Source organism: Nannospalax galili, unplaced genomic scaffold (genome assembly GCF_000622305.1).
Source record: "Nannospalax galili isolate Female #2095 unplaced genomic scaffold, S.galili_v1.0 scaffold1307, whole genome shotgun sequence".
In the NCBI taxonomy this organism is placed as follows: domain Eukaryota; kingdom Metazoa; phylum Chordata; class Mammalia; order Rodentia; family Spalacidae; genus Nannospalax; species Nannospalax galili.
The window spans coordinates 854,359-864,887 of record NW_008357035.1 but is presented as its reverse complement, the minus strand read 5'-3'; the positions used below and the strand labels follow the sequence as shown (position 1 = coordinate 864,887).

The window sequence follows — 10,529 nt, the reverse complement described above, 5'->3', positions numbered from 1 at the left end:
CCAGCTCCTCCTCTCCCAATAGGCCAGCCCTCCTCGCTAGCTCGGCCAGTACCCCCCAGCTCAGCCAGCTCCTCCTCTCTAACTAGGCCAACCCTCCTCCCCAGCTCAGCCAGCTCCTCCTCTCTCACTAGGCCAGCCCTCCTCCCTAGCTCGGCTTTCCCTGCGGCTTTCCCTACGTCCTTGAGCCAGTGGTGGCTCAGCACTGCAGCCGGCTGTCAGATGCACCCAAACATCAAGAAAGTTCCTGGGTCTTCACCTGCTGCTCCCTCGGCACAGTCCACATTCTATATTTGGGGATATACAGGTCTGTTTGGTGGCACCCCACTGTGCGATATTTCAGCGTACCCTTTATCTTTTGACTCCTCAAAACATCAGGGTCTTCCCAGTGCCCCATCTGTGGTTGGGCATCTCTACTCCCCTCTCAGAGGTCTCTAGCCCACAATGTTGGCTATGTATTTCTAGCCACCTCCTCATGTTCTAGTGTTCTAGTTCAGAATGAAACATCTGCTGACCAGGCTGTCCTTTCCAGCCCACAGCACATTCGGTGGCACCCTGACACAGACTGGAGGGCAGAGATTCCCCCCAGAAGACCCATGGAGGCACCCCCACACACACACACACAGTCCCAGTGGCCAGCCTACACTCACAGCCCAACATCTCCCAGGACCTGGGACAGTTCCGAGGGGACTGGGCCATGCACAGAAAGCTGGGAAGACAACAGACAGCCTGCTGAGTCGTGGCTACCAGTCTCATGAAGTCAGAAAGGCAAACACGACTGCCAGTCTGCAGCCAGGACTTCCAAGGCCAAGAGCCCAAAGACAGACCCAGAAAAGGGGCCGGAGAACCTGCTGCAAAGCTGCGGCCTGTGGTCTCCCAGTGTGAGCGCACACTGGACTTCAGGTAGAAACCTCCAGGGTAGAAGTGAAGGAGGCTGCAGCTACAAAGGCTGGGGCCCCACCAAGTCACTCAGCCCTGCCTACACGGAGGGGAGCATCCTGACCCGAAGCTCCAGGTGACAGAAAGAAGACAGCATCAGCAGTCCACCAGTTCTTCATGCCTGATGTTGGATGCTCACTTAGAGACAAAGGAGGCTGGGGAGATGGCTCAGCAGTTAAGAGCACTGGCTGCTCTTGCAAAGGACCCAGGTTTGATTCTCAGCACCCACATGGCAGCTAACAACCATCTGTAATTCCAGTTCCAGTGGATCCAACTCTTCTGAATTCCATGAGCATTGAACACACATGGTGCACTTACACAGCCAGGCAAACATTCATACACAAAAGAAAAATAAATCTTTCTAAAAGGGGGGGGGGGAGGTCTATCAATGAATAAGGAAAACAAGAACAGAAATAGACACCGACCCAGGTTTCCCATACTGACCTCGTCAGTAAGAGCTGACAATGTTTAAATTTACCTTTCCTAGGTGGTGCTAAAGAATGGACTTGGGGCTTTGGACATAACGGGGGCTTTGCCAGCTGAGCTACACGCCTAGTCCCTCACCTAGTCCCTCAAAGGGAAAAAAAAAACAGAGAACCAGATTACTAAAAATAATCACACAGGGGCTGAGGAAATGGCTGTTGGTACAGCGCTTGCCACAAAAGCAGAGACTCTGGGGATCCAGCCAGGCATGGCAGTGTGAGCAGAGTCCCTGTGCTGGGAGGCAGAAACAGACAGCCCTGGGGGATCTCTGGCCAGCCGGTCTAGCTGAATCAGTCAGCTCCAAGTTGCGTGAGAGACTGTGCCTCAAAAACTATGGTGAAGAGTAATTGACGAAGATATCCCATGGACCTCTGGTCTTCACATGCGCGCGCGTGCGTACACACACACACACACACAATCATATACTCTAGAACTGATTTTAAAATAAAAATCGAGTGGCTAAAATAAGCAACTCCAACCTAGCTAAAGTGCAGACTCAACGAGGTTAAAGAGAACTCGTGAGGTGGAAGAAAGCTCAGTCTTATCCTGACAAGGCTGAGAGCTGGCTCAGTGCTTAAGAGCACATACTGTTCTTGCAGAAGACCCGAGTTCATTTCCAGCACCCACATCAGGTGGCTCACAACCACCTCCCAGGAGATGCTCAGTCGGCAGTGCTGGCCTTGCGAGCATGAAGACCGAAGCTCCAACCCCAAAGCCCACAAAACAAGTCAGGCATGGCGGAGTCCACTGACAAGCCTGGGGCTAGAAGGTGGAACGGGTGGATCCTTGGGGCTGGCTGTCAGGCCAGGGTAGGCTAATCCAGAACTCATCCTGTCTACAATAAGGTAGATAATGCCTGAAGAGCTACAGCTGAGATTGACCTCTGGTCTCCACATGCACGAGCATGTGCGTATACACACACCAGCCACCAGAGAAAAAAGTACTACTCCAAGGGGTAGAGAGATGGCTCAGTGGTTAGGAGCACTAAGTGCTCTTGCAGAGGACCCAGGTTCAGTTCCCAGCACCAACACAGTGGTAAACAACCATTCGTAACTCCAGCTCCAAGGGATCTGTGCTGGATCACTTTAGTGTCAACTTGACACACCTGGGTTGAGGGAGCTTCAACTGGGGAATTGCCTCCATTGGACTGGCCTGTGACCATGTCTGTGAGGCATCTTCTTGGCTGTTGTGTGATGTGGGACGGCCCAGCGCATTGTGGGTGGTGCCACCCCTGGGCAGGTGGGCCTGTGTTGCACAAGAAAGCAGGCTGAGCAGGGGCCAGGGGAGCAAGCCAGTAAGCAGCATTCCTCCATGGCCTGTGCTCCAGCTCCTGCCTCCAGGTTCCTGCCCTGAGTTCCTACCTTCTGTTCCCTGATGAACTGTGACCCAGGAGACATAAGCTGAATAAACTCTTTCCTCCCCAAGTTGGTATTGGTCAGTGTTTTGTCACAGCAATGGAGAAACAAACTAAGACAGGATCCAACACCCTCTTCTGGCCTCCATGAACACTGCACACACATGCTACACATACATACATACATTCATGCAAGCAAATACTAATACATATAAAATAAAATTAAATTAAATAAAAATCTTTTTTTTTAGCTGGGCATGGTGGTGCACACCTTTAATCTCAGAAGCAGGTGGATCTTTGTGAGATCAAGGCCAGCCTGGTCTACATAGGGAGTTCCAGGCCAGCTGGGGCTACAAAAAAACAAAATAAGCAAACAAAAAAAGAACCCTACTGCCTACTGCCCTAAGCAGGGTGATAACACTGAATGCTGACTTTTCTAAAAGAGGACAGTATATAACAGCAGTAAAGTGGTGAGAAAAAAAAAACAAATTGAACTTTAGAAGAAAATACATAAAGGAAAAGAAAATGACCCCAGTCTAGACTTCCACACTCTCCATTCCTCAAAAGAAAAGAGAGGTTTTTTTCAGAGAAAAAAAGGTCAATCCATCACCCACAGACATGAACTTAAAGAAATACGTAAGAAAGTTCCTCAGTCAGGCAACCTAGCCCTTGGGAGCTGAGGCAGGAGGGCAGTGAGTTCAAGGGCAGGTTAGGCTGCCTACAGAGACCAGGCCAGCTAGTCACCTAGCAGAACCCTATCACAGAAAACAAAATACAACTCACAGAAGAGAGACTTCTTCAAGGAAAAGTGAATTCTGACAGAAACAAAAGAAAGAAGTACAGAGCAAGGAAAAGCAGGACCGTGGCTGGGTGTGGCACAGGCCTGCGATTCCTGCCCTGGGGAGCCTGAGGCAGGAGGGTACAAGTTAGTTCCAAGCAAGCCTGGGCTTTAAGCAAGACCTGCCCCCAGCCCCCCACCCAAGAAAGCCAGGCAAGGGATGGCACACACCTGCAATCCCAGCACTGGAGGCTGTGGCAGGAGGATCCTGGGCTCTTGGCCAGCCTAGGCTGTACAGAAAGGCCTTGTTTTCCCTTTATCCTCACAAGCTGGCCAGAGTGACTGGCAACACCTTTCCCCCAGGAAGTGGGGGGCAAAGGCCAGACCGAAACACACATCAGAAAACTCCGATTTCTACTATAAAACTGAATTTTTTCCTCTCACCCAGAAAGTTCTATGCCATCTGATTTTGCCAAAGAATTCTTACCACTGAAGGCAGAAAACACCAACTTCACAGGAAATCTTCCAAGAATCAGAAAACCAAGAACCACTGTCCATCTTGTTTTTGAGAACAGCTTAACCTAACAGCGGCGTGCACAGGAGCAGCACAGAGTGACGTCACAGGCCAGCCTCTCCAAGCACTGGATGCCCCCCAATGACCCAGGAAGCCCAGCAGGAAACCCCGCAGTCAGGCTGGACTCATCCCACAATTCCAGAGTTTAGAAGCTAACCGAGATGGTGGCACACACCTGTAGTCCCGGCACTCTGGAGGCTAAGGCCAGAAGATTATAAGCTCGAGGCCAGCCTGATCTGCATAGCACTCCTGTCAAAACCATAAAACAAAAATCAGGTCCATCCCAATACAATAGGAATAAATAATCACACTGCCGAGTTCATGTCTGTGGACTGGAAGATCAATACTTAAGAGATACCATTTCCCTCACACAATGATTACATATTACGCTTTCCCAATTAAAATCCCAGGAACGTTTCTTGCAGTTTGTCAAGCAGATTTATTCATTTATTTGCTATTGTGTGTGTATGTAGTGTGTGTGAGTGCAGGTGAATGCAGGCCAGTATGTGTGCAAAGGTGACAAGATCAGTGACGCAGAGGAGACCCAGACATTTATAGCAGCTGCCACTGAGGGCACCTGAGCCTCGGACTAGATCTCTTCAACAGGACACACAGAACACTCTTGAAAAACTCACCAACCAACTCAGCTATATTAAAATTTAAAACTGGCCAGGAGTGGTGGCACAGGCTTTTACTCCCCGCACTTGTGAGGCAGAGGCACGAGGATCTCAGCCTGGTCTACAGAGTGAGTCATAGGCCAGCTGGGGCTACAGGGAGACCCTGTCTCAAAAAGACAAAAAAAAAAAAGTAAAACTGTTGCTCAAAAAAACTACCATGGAACTGAATGTGGTGGACACCTGTAGTCCACTTACCGGTGAAGCAGGAGTATCAAAAGGTCACAGTTAGCCTGAGCTGCATGGCAAGACCCTACACATATACAAACATGTTCTAAGCTGGGCGTGGTGGCGCACACCTTTAGTCCCAGCACTTGGGAGGCAGAGGCAGACGGATCTCTGTGAGTTCGAGGCCAGCCTGGTCTACACAGTGAGTTCCAGGACAGCTGGGGCTACAGGGAGACCCTGTCTCAAAAAGACCAAAAAAAAAAACAAACAAACAAAACCAAAACCAAAACCAAAACCAAAACCAAAGACAAACCATGTGTTCTAATTTGGGCTCTGCTGTAATAAAAGGACAACAACCAAAAACAACATGGGGAAAGAGGCTGGTTTGCAGAGCACATGCCAGTTGCCATCCACCATGGCGGGAAGTAGGGCAGGAGCTCAAGGCGGGAACCTGGAGGCAGCACTGAAGCAGAGGCAGGAGGAACTCTGCTCACCTCTCCCTGGCTTGCCCGGCTGCCCTCCTAACACAGAGATGGTGCCGCACAGTGCGCTGGGCCCCCTGTATCAATTAGCAAGTAAGAAAACGCCTCACTCGCATGGCCACAGGCCAGTCTGACGGAACTGATGGAAGCAATTCAGGAACTGAGGCTCCCTCTTCCAGGTGACTCCGGGTGTGCATTAAGCTGACAAAACTAATCAGCACGCACGCACACGCGAGCACATGCACGCACACGCGAGCACATGCGAGCACACGCATGCACATGCAATACTACTGCGTGAAAAAGCAGAAAGGAGAGTATAAAAACAACCTGTCCATAACTCCAGTTCCAGGGGATCCAACAGCCTCTTCAGTCCTCCGTGGGTATTGCACGACATGGGTGCACCTACCTACATGCAGGCATAACACTCATACATATAAAATAAAAATAATAGCCAGGCGTGGTGGTGCATGCCTTTAATCCCAGCACTCAGGAGGCAGAGGCAGGCAGATCTCTGTGAGTTCAAGCTCAGCCTGGTCTACATAGTGAGTTCCAGGACAGCTGGGGCTTCAGGGAGACCCTGTCTCAAAAAGACATAAATAAACAAATTAATTAATTAATTAATTAAAAACAACCTGCCAGGACTGGGCAGATGGCTCAGTAAGCAGGTCCCTTGCCTTGAAAGCACAAGGACCCAACTTCAGCTCCTCAGCACACACATAAAAAACCAGCTGTAGCAGCATATGCCGTAACCCCAGGCCTGGGAAGACAAACCCGGGGGCTTGCTGGCTACCAGCTAGTGCCAGACTGAGAGAGGCCCCCCATCTCAAAAACAACAGGGTAGAGGGGCTGGAGAGATGGCTCGGTGGTTGAGACCATGCACTGCTCTTTCAGAGGACCCAAGTTTGGTTCCTGGCAGCCACATCAGGTGGCTCACAACCACCTGTAACTCCAGCTCCAGGGAATGCAGTCTCTGGCCTCTGTAGGCACCTGCACTCACAGGCATATACCCAATGAGGTGGTGGAGCAGTCAAAGAACACCCAGCATCAATCTCTGGCCTCCACATACGCACGTACGCACACAGGAACATACACATACAAACAGAAACACACACCAAAAAATCCGTCATACATCTATGTACTCAGAATATAAAGAACTTCAAATCAAACACAACCAATCAACAAGCAGGAAGTCACTTCCCAAGCTCCGGAAGGCTATGAACCCCACTGGGAAGCTGCGGCTGCCACTGTCAGGAAGCAGCCAAGCCAACTCGACAACGGCCTCTCCACAGAGCTCATACAACACACTGCTGGGCCATGCCAGGGCACCGATGGTGGCACCCCTTATGGCAGTGTCCCCACCCTACAGCTCCAGTCCCTGGTGCAGCCCGCACGAGTGCACATAATAGGTCTGCACCTCCCAAACACAACAATGCTCTGGGTGGTGCAAGAAAGAGTTTCAACATCTGCACGGTAGTGCACCAGCATGGTGCAGGGGATCACACAGAGTTTGGAGAAGGGCAGATCACCCACAGAAAGTCAAGAACAAGCAGACAAACGAAAGTGATGGGTGGGAAAGGGTGGGGTCCACAGTCAGAACCAGAGTCAAAGGGAGGGGCTTTCACAGGAAGCATGGTCCTTTTCATCTCCTGGTGATTCCACGCATGACTGTGGACCATCTGCTGAGGCACACGCTATCAACCGTGGGTGTTCCTCAAGCACGCAACAGGTAAGTTTGTAAAGTACTGATTTGCCCACCCCCCTACCCCCCACCCCCAACTCAACACATATGCCCAACTGGCCCCACAACTAACCATCGCAGACCACCCTGACTCCAGGAAGAGGCCCAAACAGACTGTGAACCGTGGGCACCTGCACATCATGCATCCACTGGACGCTCCAGAGCAGTGGCCAGGACATCACCTGGCAACCAGCTCACCAGCAGGTGTGAGCCGCCTTCCCTGAAGCCGAATGAACATATCGCCTAAACCCCACATCCTGAGAGCTCACTCTTCTCCCAAAACTAAATGTTGGCCAAACACCGCAGCATGCAGACCTCAACTATGGTAAACACGACACCACAGGAGCAAGTGAGGCTCCCGTCTCCCACAAAACCTTCTCCAGCAAGTATTAAGAAAACCTGACCCAATTAACCTGCTAAACTTACAAGATTTCAGAAGAAAATTGTGATTCTCTAGCCGGACAACAGAAAAAGGAGACTATGGCACTAACCACAAATTAATGCTACCAAAATGGAGATCTAAGTGTTTGGTCTATCAATCTTTTAGAAGTGGCTACAGCCAGGAATGCAGTAAGGGCAGTAATTCATCTGCTAATTCATCTGTGCAGACCATCAAGAGAGCACCCATGTGCCCTTCTTGGAAACATCATCACTGCATGAATTAGTAAAGCATCCCAGACCACTGGAAACAACGAAACAGCTACTTATCTGGGCCACGTGCCCCTCCCCGGCAGGAACACTTTCTCCTTCCCTACCACTGACTCCACATTTAACTCCTGAAAAGCATCTTCAGCAACAAGTTGTTTCAGCCTTTAAAAAACTCACCTGCAGGCCGGGTGGCACACACCTTTAATCCCAGCACTCGGGAGGCAGAGACAGGTGGATCTTTGTGAGTTCGAGGCCAGCCTGGTGTACATAGTGAGTTCTAGGACAGCTGTAAACTTACAAGATTTCAGAAGAAAATTGTGATTCTCTAGCCGGACAACAGAAAAAGGAGACTATGGCACTAACCACAAATTAATGCTACCAAAATGGAGATCTAAGTGTTTGGTCTATCAATCTTTTAGAAGTGGCTACAGCCAGGAATGCAGTAAGGGCAGTAATTCATCTGCTAATTCATCTGTGCAGACCATCAAGAGAGCACCCATGTGCCCTTCTTGGAAACATCATCACTGCATGAATTAGTAAAGCATCCCAGACCACTGGAAACAACGAAACAGCTACTTATCTGGGCCACGTGCCCCTCCCCGGCAGGAACACTTTCTCCTTCCCTACCACTGACTCCACATTTAACTCCTGAAAAGCATCTTCAGCAACAAGTTGTTTCAGCCTTTAAAAAACTCACCTGCAGGCCGGGTGGCACACACCTTTAATCCCAGCACTCGGGAGGCAGAGACAGGTGGATCTTTGTGAGTTCGAGGCCAGCCTGGTGTACATAGTGAGTTCTAGGACAGCTGGGGCTACAGGGAGACCCTGTCTCAAAAAGACAAAAACAAACAAACAAAAAAACACTCATCTCCCAAGTTTAGCGGCAGACTACAGGTGTCCCAAAGAAAGTGTGTCAAGACTTTTTCCTATGAAAGTGATCCTATGTATTGATGAGACTTCCCCAGGAAACGGGAAATCCACAAGACATCACCAGAGACATGATTCACTCCACAGATGTCCACAACAGGCAAGGTAGGGCTGACACAGAACACATAGTGGCACACTGTGACATACACCACAGTTGCTTCTCGACCCCTTGCCCAAAACTTTCAATCACTTTCCCAAATCTGGGCAGTTCCCCTGAGGGGAATGAGAGTTGGGAGGCAGAATCACATGGTTTTGGAGAAACACCAGCTTGTTCTCCAGTTTAATGCTGGGAATGGTTTTTTTGGTCTTTTTGAGACAGGGTCTCCCTGTAGTCCCAGCTGTCCTGGAACTCACTATGTAGTCCACGCTGGCCTTGAACTCACAGAGATCTGCCTGCCTCTGCCTCCCAAGTGCTGGGATTAAAGGCATGGGCTACCACACCAGCAATGCCTGGAAACTTTACCATGTTCTTACAAAACACCAGGAACCATCATTTCCCAAGTAACTCTGAGAACAGCCATGGAGTATCAACAGACCATCCCGCAGAGAAACACGGAGTTGGAGACAGGCATACCTGTGGCAGTGCAGTGCTGAGCTGCCTCTGCAAGGAGTCTCTTTCATGACCGACCTCGTGCAGTTTCCCCTGGGTTAATGCCAGAGTTTCCTGAGTCTCTCTCAGCGTGTCAAGAAGGCGGTCCCTTTCTTCCAACATAGACACCATGAGTTGTTCAAAATGTGAATCGGCATCTGGCTGTGATGGGGAGCCCGACCCCTGGCTCCCGCTTCCTCCTGGGGGGCCTTCTGCTTCGCTGATGGTCGGCATCACCTCGCACATCATCTTGAAACAATAAAGATGAAGACCTCAGTGAGTAGATGCAGAACACGAGTTCCCACAACCTGCAAGGGCAGGACCGAGTCCCTGAAGCTACGCAAGGGAGGAAAAGGCTGACAGGTCTGGCGGCTGTGAGATCTGCTACACTCTGCATGCAGACACTCTGCAAAGCTGCCTGCACAGGCCAAAACAGAGGAACAGGCAAGATGAAGACAAAGCTGCAGGTGAAGGCTATGTGCCTCTGTTAACCCAGTGGGGAAGACAGATTCAAAACACATTCCCAGGGAACAGCAAGAAGCCCAGGAACCTGATAAGCACCAGATCCCCAGATGGGGGCATCTTCCAGAAATGTGTGCAGTCAGCTGCTGGGAAGGACTGCCAGGCCCCTGATTTCTGAGAATGGATACTTGATGAACAGGGAAAAGTGATTGGATCAGAAAGAGGTGCTTTTGCTAAGACTTGCTGCTGTGCCACAAGTGGTCAGGTCAGTCAAGCTAACTTATGTAAGTTTACAGCCAGGGGTGGGGGAGGCACAGAAATGCATCCACACTGGGAATATAGCAAGTGGGGACAGCCAGGACCCAGGTAAGGAGGAGGAAGATGGAAAAGGTGAGATGACATGGGAGATTGGATGTCACCCGGCCTCCCAGCAGGGCAAGGAGGCTGAGCCTGGTCCTGGCCTTGCTGACCACGGTCTCCCAGAGCCCCCAGCCCAGCAGATCCCAGGTCCAGTCCAGCTAACCCAGACCCAGCTGACCCTGGTCAGTCCCTGGTGAGTGAGCCCCGCCTGATTCCAGCCTCTCAAAGACCCTGAACCTGACCCCTGCTGACCCAAGGTCCGTTCTAGCTGACCCCGGCCGAATGACCCCAGCCTAGCCTGGCTGACCCTAGCTGACCCCGGCCGACCCCGGTCCCGCTGATCCCGGCCCACCCCA

General features: G+C 50.8%; 1 protein-coding gene across 6 annotated transcripts in view; it reads right to left on the bottom strand.

The window, feature by feature from the left end:
- Nucleotides 1-9,600, bottom strand: part of Ppfia1 (PTPRF interacting protein alpha 1) — a 78,992-nt gene extending 69,392 nt beyond the window's left edge. For all 6 annotated transcript variants that reach the window (XM_029557112.1, XM_008854975.3, XM_017794832.2 and 3 more), the window contains exon 1: nucleotides 9,337-9,600. In XM_029557112.1, coding sequence (XP_029412972.1) covers nucleotides 9,337-9,600 — 264 coding nt within the window. The remainder of the gene's footprint in view (nucleotides 1-9,336) is intronic.
- Nucleotides 9,601-10,529: the final 929 nt, after the last annotated feature.